We start from the raw sequence: 19,399 nt of genomic DNA on the forward strand, positions 1-19,399 counted from the left end.
CAAAAAAGCATGTTAACAAGCTTTCCGATGAAGAAATTAGAGTGTATCAGTACACTATAATATGATATGCTATTAAATAACATATCGGTTCAAGGAGTTAATTACGTAGAGATCATTCGGTCGAACAGAACACTGTCACACTGATAAAAATTTACATCCACACTCTGCAGTTCTGCCCACGACTTGAGATAATAATATAGTTAAAGTTGTGGACGTGTTCGGGCAGTTCGGCCCCCCGAGATAACAGACATCGTGATCAGTGTTAACGAAGTGTACAATATTCTATGGTATACGTACAACAACTACAGCTGCGAAATCTATGGCAAAACGTACCGGCCTGTATCATGGTACGCACAAAACAACTTTACCACAAAATACAGATATACGATAGACGTGTGACTGATTTAATGTAAATTATAACATTTATCAAGATTATGATTAGTGATTTAAATTATTATGATTTTTATTATTTAATATTTGGCTACGAAACCGGGACCGGACGTACTAGGATAAAGAGTATTACGGGCATGAAAACTAGTATTCGATTGAAATAATATTATGTCCATGGAATGACATGGATACCATCACTATTACAGACTTCAAGTAATCTGCATTACAACAATAATAGGTAAGAAATAAAACTTTATTGAATTCAATAATATTTAATTCGAATTATATAATAACCAACTCAAAATAATATCGCGAACGTGGTACAAAAAATATTCCTCCATAAGTTGTTGTACATTTTTGACCAATACCTATTTGATCCATATATTTATTAATAAATAATTATAATAATAATAGTTTTTTTGTAATTCAAAAATATTCTTGAAGACTTGAAACTTTTACATATATAACATTATTGTAATTAACTTTACATTATGATGTTTTAAATTTTGGTTTTTTAGGCCCTTTATAACTGGAGACTTATGTGCATTGTACACCTTGCATACCTAATATTTTTAGCACATGAAAACAACAATAATACAATTTTTAGAACACACTTAGAACTGTGTGAGGCCAATCTAACTTTTAAAGTTATACAATTTAAAAAAAACAGTCAATTTTTAGACTTGCAATTTTTATTACAGTTCTTGTACTACAAAGAATCCAAAAATGCAGCGCGAAGACAAACAATTGGAACTGGTGCTTGAAAATTTCCAAAGTAAGTTGAACGAGTTCAAAGCCCAAATATACGCTCTTATATTCAAGTTAGAACACGAACGAGACAATGTCAACTGGACCACAGTGCTTGATACCTTCGCAGTGTTTTCAACACAGTACACTGCCATCATGAAGTACCTCTCTTATGAGAAACTTCCTCAGTTGCGTAACTACAGTGTACTGCCACTGATGTTGAACCCCGAGCGCGATGAAGATCTTGCACGCATCACTGAGAATCGAGTGCCGGCTCTGTCCCACGACATCGTACCCGATTTCTTGCGTACCAAAACAGAACCTGAAGTCGAACACAAACTCATGCAGGTCATTGAAATGTATTATTTATATTCTCCCCTCATTATGTCAATTAATTGCAATTCTCAATTTGCTAATATTATAATATGTATAATCAATTTTGCAGGTTGAGCACAAGGCAGGTGGTTTACAATTTGAAACAGCACAAAAACAGCTGGCAGCATTTAACAAGGTAGTTAATCATGTACTGGATCTTGTTTCTAAAGCCAGGGAAGAATGGGAAGTGGAAACTGGAGCTCGTGTTGGTATTGGCCAAACCTCATCAGTTGCAGATTTGCATACACTAGTTTCCGCTGTAAGCATGGGTAAAAATTTAAAACCGATGGTGCCACAAGTATCTCCTGGTGGTATGATGGTGCCTCCGACCGGTAGACCAGTTACTCCTAGCATGGGGCCAAATACCCCACCAATGGGTATGATGCCCAAACCCCCTCCTGGAATGAAAACCAATGTAAAGGCTGCTGGAGCACCTCATCAATATAGATAAAGCAATTCCTTGAATGTTATGTCATGTGATATTCTTCTCAATGTTATATCAAACATTTTTTTTCATATCCATGTCAATAATCGTAACATTCTAATATTGTTTAACAAATGTAAATGTATATTTATGTACATATTAATATAGTTTAAAAATGTACAGTTGGTTTATTTATAAAAGTAAATAATAATAAAAATAATCATAATATAATGAATTAAGCTTTTTGTTTGCCTCTGTAACTGATGTTATAATAAATAATTGAATTAATTATATTTTAAATTAAAAATGTTTTTAAATGATCTAAAAAACTGGTATTGTGATGTATTTAAATAAAGAATGGGTCAGGTCCAGGTTCTTACACAATATGTCATATGAAAATCACTAAAATGTATAAGAAGAACGAACTTCATTGCATTTGAAGTTGACATTTTTACAAAATTGGATATTCACTTAATTTCTCAAATATCAATTTTCTTATTTTGTTGTAATTCAAAAACAAATAACAGCAAATACTTGAAATTTATACCATATATTTATTTCATCAATTCATATACGTGATACAATTTTCAAAATATTTTGACTCATTTTGAGCCATTCACAAACATTTTCAATTTTGTTTATTTTTTTTCTATTAAAATGTTCAACTTTTATAGCTAAGGGTTGAAAATTAAAAACAAAATAGGTTGTTCTGAAATCAAGAAATCTAAAAATATATTAACACAGTTTTTATATGTTCAAATGTGGAAGAAATTACATATTAAATAACCAAGAATAATTTATGTTGTTTTATTGAAAATTAAAAATCATTCTTGGGTACTTGAAACTTGGAACTTTTAAAGTATATTATTATATTTTCATCATCAAAATAAACTTTTCAACTTACAAAACAAAATTTTTTTGATACGAACATTGAAAAAAAAAACAGAAACATTTTGAAACAAATGGTAATTCAAGTATTAGGTGAACATTTCAATTCTATGATAGGTTATCATTATATAATTACAACAAAAATATTAATCTGAATTTGGTTCTCAATAAATTATTGAGGTTTCACCATAATTTTTTTTTTGTTTGTTCACTTAAAGAAATATATTATCAAATTTGTTGTAATTGAAAAAAGTAGGTAAATTAGTGAAAAATTGATAATGATTTTCTAAAATCTTAGAAGTAAAATTAATGCTTAATATTCTCTGTAAAAAAGAGATGGTTAAAAATAATATAAGATGGGTAGTGCAGGGCAGCATAGAATTTATAATATATTCATATATCTTCTACAGTCAGAACTCACAATAATATAAAATGGAGGTTAACATTTTATTGGAAAAATCAAGTGCATAAAAATAGTATAATATACTAATATTTAGAATTGATACGCTTTATTGATTATTAACTATAGATTGTAGCTTAAATTAATTTCTATGGATAATCAATGATATATTTTGTATACAATTATTAGTGTCTTTTGAGGAAAATTAAATTAAGTTATTACATCTATGGAAAGTAGAAGTATAGGTTGAATACTTGAATGCCTAACATAATAAGTTCAATGAATATTTGTAAATATTTTTAGGGCACTGAAGTCTCACTCAATTTTACTTTAATTTTTTTATTTAATTTTATAATACATATGAAAATATCCAGCAAAAAATATTCTACATTTTTGTACAATGAAATGACTTAACTTTAAAATAATTAAATGTAAAGAGACAATTAAATTCTTAAACATAAATAATAAATAATAATACATACATTTAAATGAAACATGTTTACATAATAATTTAGTTTTTTTTAAAGCTTTTCAATATTGGATAAATATTATCATAGGCATCATAAATTTCTTGACGTACTTTGGCACCTACAAACATAATATTATTAAAATTAAATAACACAAATAAATTAACATAATTTATTATTAAAAGTAATAACATTTTTCTAGTATCCATTTATGATTTAGTTAACCTAACCTTGTGCTCCTCACAACACAAAAATATATTTTCTTCAAATTATAATTAAATACTATATTATTGCAACCAGAACTATTAGAAGCGATTTGGTCAAATGCAATGAAAACAAATATTATTTAATGAGATATAAAAGTATTTTGAAAGGCTGGGTGACATAATTTAGCCATGCTAGATATAGCTGCTTATCTTATAGGTGTAGAAGTTGCTCACTTTACACAATGATTTACCCATCTAAAAATTATATTTTCAATGTTAGATTTGCATAGATGATATAAGTATCAGAATTTCAATAAAATGTTTAGTTGAGCAGTACCGTGTTGCAATGAGTGACTGTTGCAGTTACAGAGGAGTATGTAACAAAAATTACTATTACAAGTACTTCAAAATAACTAAAAACTTAAGGTCTTCAGACTAATTTTAGTCTCATCCACATCTTCAGTGCATAAAAACATATAACATTCATACAGCAAAAATTCAAAAATATACTTGAAAGGTAAACAAAGTGTAAATTATTGTGTGAAGATAGCAACTTTTAAACAAAAAGATATGCAGTTAATGCAAGCTCGACCCAGTGACCTCATGCATTTTTATTAAAATCCTCATCATTTTACTCTACCATTTTCTAAGAATTGAAAATTCTTTCAAATTCAAACAAAAGTATTTTTTTTTTTTGTGTTTTGTGGTCCTTAACATCAGTAACAATAATTCTTTATTAAAATAGTATAAAACTAGTTTCTAAGTTAATTGTTGCCAAGTTACCTGTCAGTACAACTTTTCCAGATACAAATATCAGCAACACAATTCGTGGTTTTACCATTCTATAAATTAGCCCAGGAAAGAGTTCTGGTTCATAACTAAAAAATAAACATTTTATCAGTCTTAAATATACTAAAATTATAAACCTTAACATAGCAGAATAAACTACCTGCTAAACTGGCCATGAGTGAGTACCAATCCCTCAAGGCGTATAGGAAACTTCACATCACAACTACCAACCATGTTTTGAATTTTAAAGTCTAAAAACTTGGCCTAATAAAAAAAATGATTTAATGCATACATAAATCAATAAAATATTATTTTATCGCCAGACTCACGGGAAAGCTGAGTTTTTGAATGATCCTAGCATATTTCCTTGCCGCCAGTCTGGAATCTTCTTCACTTTTAGCGCCAGTACACACCATTTTACCAGAACTAAAGATTAAAGCTGTAGTACGCGGTTCACGTATTCTCATTATTACAGCTGCAAATCGTTTTGGGTTAAATTCAGCATTACGGGCATGTAAAGCAATAGTTTTCAAGTCAAGCCGACATCCAAGATTTACCGTAGACACTATATTCCTTAAAATTAAAAAATAAGAACATACAATTATGTAAATAATGCACTTAAATAAAAAAAAACAAAGACTCACTGGAGTTGAGGTACAATACCAGGATCAGCAGAAGCTGGTGTCATAGGTGTCATCGGGGCAGGCGTTGCTGGGTTTTGAATAGTTTGTAGAGCTGGGACAGTCGAAGATGATGAACTGATGGATGTCAAAGATGGCATACTTTGATGTATCTAAATAGGAATCCTGGTATTAATGTCAGGTTAAAAAATAATACTAATGTTTAAATAAGTTGTTACAGGTGTTTGTGAATGCATCATGCTGTGTGGTGTGGCGTAACCCATGTTGTTTGTCTGATATATTTTATTCATTGACTGTTGTTGAGATGGCAGACTACTGGTACTCATGGCTAAACCTTGTGGCTGTAATGGTGGCATTTGCATAATCTGTTGATCTTCTTCTGGTTGATGTACTGGGGTTCCAATACTGGGAATACTGAACCCCGGGCTTGGTAACATTTGATCCATTTTAGAATTACGGCACCCTTTCTTTAGCTATTAATAATATTAGGTAATAATAAAAAATAACACATAACTACTACATTTAAACATTTTGAGATTCGGATACGACTACGACTGTTAAGCGTGTAACCGTAAGACTGGATAATAGGAGGAAATTACTACCGAGCACCGGATAACATAGTACGATGAATATAATCACAATAGTCACTACCATAGATAAGTATATACTACCATTGATTAAGTGGGGACAGAAAAACCGAACGGACTAACGCAGTAACGCGTCAGTTCTAACTTGTAAGTTGTAACGCGCACCGTAGCCGGTTCGAATCTTTTGGCCACGGCCCACGGCTAAGCGCAACTGTCTAGACGGCGAGAATATTGCCGTCCACCGAACGGACATGGCAGAAATATTACGGCCAATGGCCATCGGGTTAGTATTTTTGCCAGGACAACTGTTTTCCAACTTGTGGTACGATCATTAATCCACCAAATTTTGCCTTTACATAATTTGAAAGAGTATAGTAGAAACTAGAAGGGGATAATATTTAATTCCAGCGACGATGAGGAGAAAAACACAGGAATCTTCGTACCATTTATCGCACAATTGCGGTAATACAACTACTGAGTACTGACTACAGGAAACGGAAAAGGAATAAATATGAAATAATACCAACTCTTTAGTTAGTCTCCATGCGAATATGCGATAGGTGTGGACTGTGGATAATTCGAGATCGAATATCGAAATAATATTTTTGTACAAATAGCTACTTTGGTAATTTACTATTTTGTAATTTTGTATCGCGAATCGAGGCGGTCGTCTTATCAGTTATCAGCGTCGTTGCCGCCCGCGGACAGTTTGAACCACAGTCTTGTTATTTTCTAAAATCAAGACCACGGTTTGTACGGCGACACAGACGTTAAGATCGACCACGATCACAAGTATCAAAATCATGAGATCAACAATAAAAAGCTTGCTCCCGTGGACCTATAAGCTTAGGTCACTATGGATAATTTGTTTTTTTTTTTTTTTTTTTTTTTTAAATAAGACATTCCTAGCCTATAAGGCTATCTACATCTATGGATAAATAACATAATTTTTTTGACTAATTTTAACATGATATAAGTATTTACATTTTACAATTACAATTAAGAGCGATAATTACAGTAGTGACTAGTTATTTAATAGCATTATCGAATAAGATCGTGCGGGCGACCGCGTTTTAGACGTTTTAGTCGTCTTTGAGGTGGTGGACGTATGTGTAAGTTGAAGTGTATTGAGCCAGTTGATTTTTGGAGTGTATAATTTGTTATATTATAATAATAGTTATAGTTATTATATAATAGACTAAGTTTATGCGTACACCGGATTATTATTTCCCCGCCAAAACTCAATTTTAAATGTTCCCGAATTCATTATTAATTTCCACAGAATAGATCATCTATCTATCTATCTGTATCTTTTAATATTATAATCTAAAAATTTTAAGTCGAACAGACTGTGAATTTTGTGCGAGGTCCCGTCAAACAGCCAAAAATTAAAACAGCAATATTGCAGTTAGTATTATAATTTATAAATTAGTTACTTATTAGTACAGACATGCCAACGGATTATCCGGGAAACGAGGATCACCTATATAGCTTTAGCCATATTGTATAAGACGCATTCACGAGTTTCCGCTCGATAGATCAACTTACCCGTAGAGAATAATATTAAATATATTAATAACTGACGGATAAATATATATATATTATATTATATTAAAGTATTAAACTCGTACCATGTTGAGTGGTTGTGCGTTTGATATAGGGGCTGGTATTTAGTATTTACTATTACCAAGTTTGCAGTTAGCCGTTAGGTACCAAACTACCAACAGTTCACCGACGTCGAGGGTTTTACCGTGGCTGGTTTCTTATTTAGCCATGGGTTTTAAAAATGTACGGTATTTCAATGTTCAATCCATTAATGAAAAATGAGTATAGCCATTGTTCTGTGGTATAGCGGTACCCATCTCTGTATAAAAGTGTTGGCATTCTTATGTTGCCGTAAGTTTTAACTTTTTAAGTGTTTGTCATCCGCAAGAACGTTTATTTACAATCGCTGAGACTCGACTTGCATCCCAGCTGTATACTTTCTCCATCTCAGACCGCACACCGACATGATGGACTCTGCAGCCAGTGGCGGTCCGAGTTCTAGCAAACGTCATCATCCGTACGAACGAGCCTTGGAACCTTCACCGATGCCCGCGTAATACAATTTTCCGATGACTTTAGCACTGATCAATTTGTTTTTTTGTCGATGATTTTTTTATCCTGACCTTTCCGTTGCTGTGCCCCTTTAAGTCCTTACCTTACATTTTAACGCCGGATTGAATGTCCGGCTCGATCAATGTAGATTTAGATATTTAATATGAAATAAATTGCATATTATGATAGGCAGTACATAATCAATCATCAAAAGTTTCGGATGGACATTTAAGTAACACCTTTTTTTTATTAATCTAAAGCTCGGCAACTATGGCCATTAGCTGTGTTTGTGTGTGTGTGCGGCAGTATGGTTGGTTTGGAACACGTATATTAAAATGTGCGGCAAGGATTTTGTTGCTAATAACCCCGGGTGGTCACCCATCCGAAAGGCGAAAGCTAGCAATTACAAACGTCAGCCAGTGTGCGTACACAACTGAGTGTAGTCGTGTAGACACCGCGCCACGCAACAAATTTATTTTACCATATCAAGAAAATGCTTATCAGGTACCAAAACCAAATGAACTTCATTGAAAACTATTTATTTTTTGAATATTTCGTAATTTGTGGTATAAAGGAAATCCCATTTCAAATTTCAGATTTGAAAAGATGTTTTATGTTTCTAATGTGAATGATACACAAGATTTTACGTTGTTTTACTGCTGGTTTTTAGGGAATAAAAATTTATCATTTTGTCTCCTTTTTGGTGCTAGGTTTTGCTTATCCATTTTTTAGTTTGAAAAATGATTATCTTTATGTATGTAGCTCAACCTTGTTCACTACCAACACTGCTCAAAACCATTGTAATAAGCCCAACGATGAGTCCAAAGCAGTTATTGACGAGGGCAAGAAGCTTTTGGTTGGAAGTGTTCAACAAGTGGCACAGTGGTGCCGAATGTTATCCTTTTTGGAACCAACCAAAATTATTTACCAAGTATTTGGTACGCTTTATTATTCATTATTATAAAATTTTTCCAATACCTATAATATGTTATAAGTAACTTCTATATTAATAAATTATACAATTTTAGTGATAACTCGAATTTGAAAAATAATTACTTTGTAATCAATTTTTTGGATCAGATTTGTTAACATTTTTCAGTTTTAGGTGTTATGGATTCAGTGAAAACTGGCAGCAATAAATGCGAAAAAATATTTTGTTTGCGTAGCGAACAGAAAAAATCTGGAATAGTATGTGTATTTTATGAAATAGATAGAAAAATGCCTAGTATATCTAAAGGAACATTTGTACTGTGAGTGTTATTTATATTTTGTTTATTATAATATATTATACGATAAAGCTAAAAACTAAAACTGAACTGATATTACTGCATAGTGGTTTTAAATATATTATACTACACATTGTCATTGAAAATGTATCTTTAAATTTTATCTGAGTTCATTATAAGGTGTACTGGTCATGTAAAAGGAAAAAATAAATTGCAAGTTTTCACCATTCGAGAAATACTTGAAGATAAAAATGCATTCGACAGAATATCATTAGTCAGCCATTGGACAATTAATGATATTTTAATATATAAAGTTTAGTATTATTATAAGAAGTTTCAATTGTAAATTATTATTTTATTTTTTGATCTTATAGAAAAATATTTTTATTTATTTAAAATTAGTTATTTTATTTGGTAAGAGTGTCAAATATAATATGTAAACAAATAATAAGATTCGGTTTAAAAAATAAATTTATATATATTATTTATAAACTTATAGTCTATCACTTAAATCACATCCATTTTCTTTTTTATTGGCTATTCTTGAGCCAAATTGTAGAGCTCGTTTTGGTAAACTGGCTGCATTTATAAGTCCCAATTTGAAAGCTGCTAATCGTAACAATAGCTTTTCACCCAAGTTGATTGGGTATGGTTCTTTTGGCCAACACCTAAAATATTTTTATTAATAAATATAATACACTTCCAACTATTATTTATGTAATAAAATATATATAACCGTTGCCATGGTGCAAGTCCTCTAATAAATTCTACAAAATTTTCATCTAAATATGGTGTACGTAACTGACGGCCATGGTCGCAACATACACGGTTATCTCGACCTAGATTACGTGATGGTATTTTGGAAAAATCTTTATCTAATTCTTCATTTAGTGACTGCCAACCATGTCGCTGCAGAATTTTTCTATACCTTGTATACCCGCCTAATAGCTCATCTGCACCCATCCCAGACAATAACACCTGCATAATAAAAATTATATTATGAACATTCAACAATACCTAGTTATTTAAATATTGTAAGCAATATGAAAATATTTTAGTTTCACTATAAAACTTTTAAAAAATGATAGCATTTTTTATGAATGAGATTAATTTTATAATATTAACATGTTTTGCTGATTTATTCTAATTTTGATTAGGTTTTTGAACAGTTTAATTATCTGAATTCAGAAATTTTAAATTAATGAATATGATTAATTTTTTGTTCATATAAAGTGGTTACCCTAATCTAAATAGTAATTAATTAATTCAGATTTTTTTAGAGTGCATTCTATAATCATTATTATGCAAGTTTAAAGTGCACACAATATTTCAATAGGAATAATAGAATAGACTGTGTACTGTTTCATCTATTTTGCATTTTCATTTGTACCTAGTCTTAAAATTGAATTGACAATTTTCTTGAAGTTGTACATTTAACTAAAATGTTATTGTTAAGAGTATGCAACTTTTAAAATTATTAGTCTCTATGACTCAATCTTACGAACATATTAAAACTGTACTTAACACATCACCCATTGGGGCCCACCCACATGATTAGTAGGGTTTACTCACCTGTTATACAAATTATTGTGAACAATATTAACTATATTTTATTAAAAAAAATTTAATATTGATAAAAATTTAAAAAAGGCATTTTTTATAATCTGCATTATTTTTGGCATTGTTTGTAATCTGCTTGATAATTGTTTTATATTGGAGTAAATGACAATTTATCACCTAATATTTTCAGATAAGTTTTAACTGTCTACTTGATCATAAAAGTTTTTATTTTACCATTGCCACACAATCACAATGAGTAAAGCACTAGACAGTGTATCCAGATTTTTTTGGTGGGGGAGGGGGCAGTTGAAAATTAACTTTTGACAACTTTTTTTATTATTTAACAATTTCATTTGTTTACAACTCTCAAACACGCCCTTGATAAGTCACAGTAGTGAAGTACAGAATAGTTTTGCAATATTACATGTGTAAAAGATAGATGACAAATTTCACTGTCGTGCCCACTAGATAAAGAATACATTTAATAAATCATTATTAGCTAGTCACTAAATTCAATAGATCATTATTCAATCAACGAGGTATAATATACATGCTACTGCTCAAATTAAAATGTTAATTCATTGAAGCCTTATAAGAATTAAAAGAGGAAGTTCAAATTAGAAGTTCCAATACTGAACTACTCAGAGTGTTTCTAATAACCTATCTTAAACATACTACATTTAGACAAATGTTAATAATTTTACTATTATTTATAAGAAAATGAATAACTAAATACATGTTAAATTATAATATTATGATATTCAAATAACTTACCCGAGCAGGGGTTTTATAAGATTTTCCATTACATTTTCCAAGTCCTCGAGAAGCAAACCATAAAGAACAACCAAGGCTATCATCCAGGACAGTCTTTAAAGGATAAATGAGATGCCGTATAGTGTCAAAACGTTTTTGTTGCAATTCAACACATGGAATATCTATCTAAAGATGTACAGAATATTTAAAAAAAAAAGTAATTGACTTTTCTCTTTTTTAATTAATGTATTGTACTAGTAAAATTTCACTTACTTTTATTAAATTCCATCTTCTAGTCGGACACAAAGTTTTCAACTCTTCTAATGTATTTAAACATGTTTGTCTGTCTGGACATTCAAAATTGCCAGAATTTGCTGGTCTCTCAAATGAAACATTTAACAAATCAATTGGCTCATCAGATTCAACATATTTGGAAGCTAATAGAGCTAGTAATGCTGAATCTATGCCTCCTGAAAATAAAATAGCAATTTTTGCATGATCACATTTGAACTCGCACATTTTACAAGCCTTTGGATTGATTGTTGTTCTTTTTTCAACTGACTGAGACAAATAGTGAATCAGATTACTGACATTTTTACAAAATTCTTGGTGTAATAATAGTTCTGACATGTTTAATTGATCATTTTGTTGTAATATAGAGTCTTCAGGGTTTGTAACGTGTTGAACACGAGTTTGTTTAAAATATTGTAATTCATTTAGAATGTCGTAATCACAATTAAATTGAGTGTGTGACCACTGATATAATTTTGGTTCTGAAACATAAATAAACAATTAATGATGACTCGCATAGTATTGAAACAATATTTAATCATAAATATACCGAGTTTACATGCATTCAAATCAAATCTGAACAATCCAATGGCTGGTACTTCTTCTAGATCTGCAATATCTTTGTGTCCAACTGAAGTAACGATCAGTTTGTCCGCACTGATTTTCCATAATAAACTGATGCGGCCTATTGGATCTCTACCAACCCACAAAACTTGTTGTTCACAGTCGTAATAGATAATGGAATATGGGCCATGGACGGAAGTCATAAGCAGTTCCATGCTGCCTCCATCGCACAGAAAATCTGATATTATTTTTGTATCGCTGTCTTTAATACTAGAGTTCATCTGGTAATAAGACTTTTCAATATTATAAACATGTCAAGTATATTTATTCATAGTTGTCGACTCACCGTCAGATTCCAACTGTATGCGTCGCCATTCCACAGTAATATATTTCCCTTTCGATCTACATACGGCTGACTGGTTGGGTGCTCCCCTTGAGTCCACAGTATGTTGCCCGAGAACAACGCAGTGTAGCCGTTGACATTGATCTGATGAATGGAACCCACGTCCGGGCCTCTTTTTTGCAGCGAAGATCTACACTTGTTGATCTGCAGACAAAAAGGATCTAGGAAATCTAATTCGAACGAAATAGCCACTGTGCAAAAGCAGCAGCCGCAGTAAACTCCAGTAGATTTACCTCACCACACGGGGCCGACCCTTTGACAAACGAACAAAATATACCGCACATGACGAGATTGTAAGTACACAGAATAACGGCGTCGGTTTATGTAGCGAGACCAGGAACACGTCAAAGCCCAAAGGCCAACCGAATGCGAGGTAGGCACAGTAGCTACGTATTTATTTGTTAGGTGAATTTTTTCGCAAATATGCGTCTTAGTAGAAGGAATTATTATTACAGCCACAGGTGGGTATACTTTTTATCTAGCAAAAAACAATTGACCCATCATTACGACGTCGAGGTCGTTATCAGGTCGAACGACGACAGCGTGTGCGCCAATCCGTCCAGGCCAATGCACCATTTGCCAACGATCGCCGAGCCGGAAAATGCGTAGTGATCTATTATTGCTGAAACGTCGGAAATAATGATATTTGGATAGGTACCGCGCTCTCGGCAATATTACGATTTACGAACCGCTTATCACTAAATTATCAAATATCAACGAGTCCCCGAAAATCGCTTATCTCTGCTAGTCTGCTATCATGAGTCTGGCGGTGACCGCCACGGCTAAAGATATGAGTATCTATAGCCGTTATGACTGCCGATGACCGGTCGGCGGTGATAATCATGACAAATTATTATTGACCATAATTCTCAGTACCGGCAACACGCCATTAAAATGTTATAATTAATTATAATCCCTCCCACTCCAACGCGGCTGATATCGTAGTCGTAACTTGGAGTTAAGTCGTTAATCGTTATTACCTAAAATTACCGAGGGTTAAAATCTGGGAGTAAAGATTTTCATTAACTTGAAGTTATTACTTAACTCTAGGTCTTGAAATTACTTTTTTGAGCTAACTCCGAGTTATTAGAAACCGGCCAAGTCATAGATAATATAGAGCTAAAGAATAAAGATAATCCATGTTTATGGCGTATAAATTATAAACGATAAACTACCTATGCAAATTATCTTTATATTACGTCTACAAAGTACAAAGTAGATAGTAATATGCTTTTTTACGCCGTGCCTAGATTTGTTGGATGGGTGGTAATGGGCGAATGCGAATAAAGACGAATTTGTATAACATTTTGATATCTGTGATTGTGCATAAAATTGTTGTATTGTGTACAGTGTACTATCACAAAACAATATACATATGTAAATAAATATGTTGCTGTTATTGTTTGTTATCAATAGAAGGTTATTTTTAAACAATTTTTTTAATTAAAGCGATTGGTGGCGGACAGTTTTTAAGGAATTACAAACCGGCAATTTTCAAATTGCAAGCATGCTTGTCTTATTAATGTGTCTACTGAACTACTAACTAATTAGTAATTCCGAATAATCAACGTGATTTGATTACCGATTTGAAAAACATTAAATTTAAAAGTATTCAAACCAAATGTATGATCAATGTAAGACTTGGGGGTGGATATGTGAGATTAGGAAAAAGAGCCTTATCGATCTCAAGAAGATATAAAATAACGAATTTAGATCAGTTTTCTAAAATATTATCACATCATTAGGTCGGTCCGCATGATATACAAAAGATTGGTACATTTTGTCTAAAATAATTGATCGCCATCAATCCTTAAACCCTTTGAGGAGCATAAACGTATAAATACGTTTTAAAAATATACTGTCAAAAAGAGCATTGACGTAAATAAAGATTTTTCTCGCGAATTCTTTTTAGAGCCTTATCGATCTCAAGAAGATATAAAATAACGAATTTAGATCAGTTTTCTAAAATATTATCACATCATTAGGTCGGTCCGCATGATATACAAAAGATTGGTACATTTTGTCTAAAATAATTGATCGCCATCAATCCTTAAACCCTTTGAGGAGCATAAACGTATAAATACGTTTTAAAAATATACTGTCAAAAAGAGCATTGACGTAAATAAAGATTTTTCTCGCGAATTCTTTTTAGTTCCGTTGTTTGTGATTCGTCTGATTAAATTACCATAAAATACTTTATACAATAAATATGAAATTAAAAAAGACGTATTTATACGTCTTTGCTAGAATTCGTGTGTGAAAAATAGAACGCACATATGTCTTCGTTCATAATTTTTTTTCCGATTTTTCAATCCTGAGCTGCTCCCTGATTTGAATTTACGTATTCCAATAGGTTACTCTTCAATGGATTAAGCACAGGTATATTACATGGAATTAAGACAATTTAATTATAGCTTTGTTTGAAGTTTAAAGATTTTACCACAGATTTTATGTCAATTCTGATTTATTTATGACTTCAATAAATTTGATTAAATTCCTTAGTGTGTGTATTAGTGCCACTAATTAATCGAGGGTTACTAAATCATGTTTAAGGGATCCAAAGCCGTCGGGCATGGATGTGCGATTGGACGTTAAGTACGAGGGCCACTTTATTTTAGAGGCCTGTTGATATAAATTTAAAATTGTTGACATTTTGATAGGTACATGTTATTTTATATTAAACAGTATTTTATAAAAATTGAAAAATAATAAATGTACAACAATATTTTATCAAAGTTTAATATTTTTAAATTTTAAGCAGCTAGTTAACCATAGATTAACAAAAAATTATAGCGTTTGACAGTGTCTTACGCTGGATTTAACAATGTGAAGGAGGGGGGAGACTTCTTGAAAATTAATAATTCAATTTTATTTTTATTTTGTCCAGCTTGATAATTTCAGACGTGTAGGTGAGGTATTTAAAAGAGTTTGTACAGCTTCAACTACTCAACTTATCTAGTAGAAAAATGCTCTGATGGATCATTTAATGAATTCCAATGAGGTTTTTGGTAGAAAATTGAATCTAGTAGGTACTTCTGGTAGGGTATCTTATAATCTATATAAGTGTGTACAACGAATCGCGGAAAAAAGCTCAAAGAAAGAAAGCCTCCAAGCAAATAGAGCCCACAGAAAAATATCCAACGGAAAAAATTTAAATGTAAATATGAATACATTATGTAAACTGTATACATAATAATATATATTAAATTATAAATATTGTTTTATATTCAGTCATTAGGTAGTTAATGATATAATATAGAACCTAGGTACAGTAAAAAAACGTCAGTCTTAGGTACGTACTACATATTTTATCCAAAAATACACAGCTATAAAAATAACAATTTAATAAGTCAATACAAAACAGGCTGTATTTAATCTATTCTGTGGTAGCACCTACAATATTAGTTCATTGTTCAAGTTTAATACAAGGGGAATGGATACACACCAATGATAGACCTACTGCTTTTTTTTTTATTATTCATCTTAGTAACATCAGCTGCAGCTATTAGGCCATTAGTTATTATTATTATCTGTTATCTATACTATTAAATATTATTGTATTATGCTTTTTTGAGTTATAGTCAACGAAATATTTTAAAAATATAAAACAGTACAATTGTATGGCACTCATATGGACTTTTATTTCCGATGTGTGCTTACGTTTTTGGGCTATTTTTCCGTGATTTTTTTTCCTGCCTACCGTGTATAACATACAAATTAAAACGAATCGTTATTGTTTTGTTTTTGTTTGTTAATGTTTACTGAAATAGTGAAATCAATCCAGTGCTTGCGAATTCCGATAAAAAATATATTGTGAAGCTGAGTCGAGTCAACTGTTATCTCGAATAGTGGTGCAATTGCCCTGAGAAGGAGCATATTATTATCATTAGAGGCGATTTATCCGTCACATGGTATTTCGTTTGAACGTTTTAATTTATATTTTTTTTAAATCAAACTTACAATTTACTGATTCCGCATGATTTAAAATTAAAATCAAACATATTTCAATACTTGGGAACAGTCCGATATTCATATAAAATAAAATATATTTAAAAATGCCAACATCTTGTTGTGTACGTGGTTGCAAGAGTAAGGGGAATGGTAAAATCAAATATTTCAGGTAAGTGACAAATTGGATTTGTTTGCTTGTATTAGATATAATCATAATTCATATCTATACTCTATTATCATTTATCAGTAGTAAATTCAATGGAAAGTGAGTTGTCTATCTTCAGTGGCTTCAAACACTCCTCCTAGCCGGTTCAGGTGGTTTAATTGAGCACCAAAAATTGTGGGTGGTGTCTGTTGGGGAACAATTAACTTTTAATTGTTACTTTTTATTGTTATGAGTTATGACAAATTAGGTTCTTCATGCCTATTATGCTATAATTATAAGTGCAAATAGTGAGATTTTGGGGGTTGAAGCTCAGGTTCTATACAGGACTTCAAAAATCTTCAAGTTTTGGGGAGTTACAATACGGTTAAGGGGGGGGGGGAGGCTTAGCCATTGCTCTTTACACCTATGGTTATAGTAATAATACTTATAATTTATACAGGTAGTAAAGGCAAGTATGTGGATATATTGTTTTTTAAACTTGAACCGGTTAGTAAAATATGTTTTGACGCCGCTGCCGCTCCTTGTACATAGTATCTAATATTTTGTGTTTTCATAGATTTCCTAGGGACCTAAACCGTAGATTACAGTGGATACAAGCAGTCAGCGTCATCAGAGAAAACTTTGTTCCCACAAATAATACCTTGATTTGTGAAGCACATTTTACTTCAAATGATTATCAAAATAGACCTGATCTTATTAAGTTGACACATACTGCTGTTCCAAGTATTTTCAACTGTCAAGAAAATGAAAAACAGAATGCTTCTCTGAAAAAAGTTATAGATTCGAGATTAAAATCCTCTAGAATGCCTGCAAGAAAACGTCATGGTAATTTATCAGACCATACTTATGTGCTGAAACTTCCCGAAGAGTCGATTAAATCGAAGAATATAGGTCCATCAAAATGTGTTGTTCACACATTGAATTCCGGTGAATCAGGTGTGTTCAATTTATCTCAATCAAATATACAAACATTAAGTAATATTGAAAGTAATTTAAATCCATATTTTATCATCTTACAATAATTTTGCATTACGTATATTTTTGTTTTTTTTTTTAGATAAAATACCAGATAATTATAAAATCACTTTTAAACCCCCGGAGAAGAATTGGGAAAATATTGCAATGATACAACATAATACTATATACGATTTAAGGAAAAAAGTAAAAGTTCTTCATCAAAAAATCAGACGTTATTCTTCAACAATTGAAGCATTAAAGGTTAGTGTTTGATACCCTTTTAAACAAGGTCAACCATAAAATTATAGAAAAATAAAGTGGATGTGGGATAGAGTAAAAAATCTCTGGTAACACAACATATTATTTGTTTTTACAAGTTATAAAATAATTTGTATCAACTAAAATAAAGGGGCGGCACCCATATAAATAAATACATTTTTGAAAGAATAAATCAAAATATTTTTGTTGTTTTAGGAGCAATTGGATATAATGATGCGTTACTAAAATCAAATACCTTCAATAAATGTCAATAAGAATGTTTGAAGGTTTTCAATTAATAAAGTAATATTGGTATTATCAAAAATAAAGTCATACCTATGCTATGTGACTTCTAGAATGTTCACCAAACACTTATGCTGATATCAAATTGTGCTTTACCAAACATAAAAAATGATAGTCATCAAAAATTAAAATTTGAAAACCTAAAGATGGAATTGATTGAACGGTGGCATATAATAATAATGATTATTTGTCAGTTGTCAGGCACGGTTAAGTCACCGTTCAACTTATGACAGTGGTTTTACATTTAATTACTTATATATTATCAACAGGCAGTAACTTGTGTATAATTTATCACTTCAATGAGTAATATCAATAAACCAAGAACTTCATTTCTGTACAGGACAATATATCAATACTACAAATAGGTGGTAGCATTTCCTATGCTAGACAAATTAAAAGGTACTTATGAAAAAAATATTTTGAATTTAATATATATGCTATTATGTTCAGTATAATGAGAAAGCATAGACAATGGTTACAGTTTTGTAATGCGTACTGATAATTGTTCGTTGTAATCTGTTTTATGTTATGGTGATCTCAAAGAAATGAGGGTTCAGGGTTCAGTTGTAAAACGTTCTGGACACACTGTTATAAATTATATAAATGCAATTGGTTGTTACCAAACATTAATAAAGTATATGTTAATTGTTAATGCTAGCATATTTTAAAGAATTATTATAATAGTGTTTATTTTAAATGTTATACCTATCAATCAGTTCCATACATATTAATTTATCTTATATCAAGTTTGTTTTGTGTATTCAACAACACCCAATTATAAATTACTTTATTTTTATTCAAATATAGACTGTATATAATAATAATTGTATATACCTAACATGTATTACTTATGTAATAGTGTAGTTTTTTTTTTTTTTACCAAAAAATGATCTTATTATAAATTAAGTTAGGTATTATAATTATAAAACATGTTACCAATTACAAAAATAAATATT

General features: G+C 31.1%; 5 protein-coding genes across 10 annotated transcripts; 3 read left to right on the top strand and 2 right to left on the bottom strand.

The window, feature by feature from the left end:
• Nucleotides 1–342: 342 nt before the first annotated feature.
• LOC111028830 (mediator of RNA polymerase II transcription subunit 8) lies at nt 343–2,141 on the top strand. The gene is made up of 3 exons (XM_022307593.1): nt 343–628; nt 1,092–1,485; nt 1,583–2,141. The coding sequence occupies exons 1-3, from the start codon at nt 570–572 to the stop codon at nt 1,961–1,963; spliced, it is 834 nt and encodes a 277-aa protein (XP_022163285.1). The 5' UTR covers nt 343–569; the 3' UTR covers nt 1,964–2,141.
• Nucleotides 2,142–3,722: 1,581 nt separating this feature from the next.
• Nucleotides 3,723–6,552, bottom strand: LOC111028809 (TATA-box-binding protein). Of its 2 annotated transcripts, none has more exons than XM_022307569.1 (7): nt 6,442–6,552; nt 5,546–5,800; nt 5,331–5,479; nt 5,016–5,259; nt 4,847–4,950; nt 4,681–4,775; nt 3,723–3,812 (listed from the first exon to the last, which is right to left on the bottom strand). In XM_022307569.1, exons 2-7 carry the CDS (start codon nt 5,771–5,773, stop codon nt 3,736–3,738), a joined length of 897 nt encoding a protein of 298 aa, XP_022163261.1. In that variant the 5' UTR covers nt 5,774–5,800; nt 6,442–6,552; the 3' UTR covers nt 3,723–3,735. The 2 variants fall into 2 exon arrangements, with proteins under 2 accessions (XP_022163261.1, XP_022163262.1); XM_022307570.1 differs by having other exon boundaries at nt 6,438–6,548.
• LOC111028810 (spermatogenesis-associated protein 22-like) lies at nt 5,775–9,603 on the top strand. 4 transcript variants are annotated; one of them, XM_022307573.1, is made up of 4 exons: nt 5,775–6,197; nt 8,774–8,949; nt 9,111–9,261; nt 9,418–9,603. In XM_022307573.1, the coding sequence occupies exons 1-4, from the start codon at nt 6,166–6,168 to the stop codon at nt 9,554–9,556; spliced, it is 498 nt and encodes a 165-aa protein (XP_022163265.1). In that variant the 5' UTR covers nt 5,775–6,165; the 3' UTR covers nt 9,557–9,603. The 4 variants fall into 4 exon arrangements, with proteins under 4 accessions (XP_022163265.1, XP_022163266.1, XP_022163263.1 ...); XM_022307574.1 differs by lacking the exon at nt 5,775–6,197 and adding an exon at nt 6,685–8,515; XM_022307571.1 differs by lacking the exon at nt 5,775–6,197 and adding an exon at nt 6,685–8,012.
• Nucleotides 9,604–9,690: 87 nt separating this feature from the next.
• LOC111028815 (asparagine synthetase domain-containing protein CG17486) lies at nt 9,691–13,508 on the bottom strand. The gene is made up of 7 exons (XM_022307576.1): nt 13,042–13,508; nt 12,752–12,952; nt 12,392–12,686; nt 11,824–12,323; nt 11,572–11,736; nt 9,974–10,215; nt 9,691–9,905 (listed from the first exon to the last, which is right to left on the bottom strand). The coding sequence occupies exons 1-7, from the start codon at nt 13,090–13,092 to the stop codon at nt 9,731–9,733; spliced, it is 1,629 nt and encodes a 542-aa protein (XP_022163268.1). The 5' UTR covers nt 13,093–13,508; the 3' UTR covers nt 9,691–9,730.
• A 2,865-nt stretch (nt 13,509–16,373) lies between these two features.
• On the top strand, nt 16,374–18,439 carry LOC111028818 (THAP domain-containing protein 2-like). 2 transcript variants are annotated; one of them, XM_022307581.1, is made up of 4 exons: nt 16,374–16,928; nt 17,482–17,861; nt 17,983–18,143; nt 18,357–18,439. In XM_022307581.1, exons 1-4 carry the CDS (start codon nt 16,864–16,866, stop codon nt 18,384–18,386), a joined length of 636 nt encoding a protein of 211 aa, XP_022163273.1. In that variant the 5' UTR covers nt 16,374–16,863; the 3' UTR covers nt 18,387–18,439. The 2 variants fall into 2 exon arrangements, with proteins under 2 accessions (XP_022163273.1, XP_022163274.1); XM_022307582.1 differs by lacking the exon at nt 16,374–16,928 and adding an exon at nt 16,941–17,411.
• The last annotated feature ends 960 nt before the right edge of the window (nt 18,440–19,399 follow it).

This window comes from Myzus persicae, unplaced genomic scaffold (assembly GCF_001856785.1).
Source record: "Myzus persicae strain clone G006 unplaced genomic scaffold, MPER_G0061.0, whole genome shotgun sequence".
Taxonomy (NCBI): domain Eukaryota; kingdom Metazoa; phylum Arthropoda; class Insecta; order Hemiptera; family Aphididae; genus Myzus; species Myzus persicae.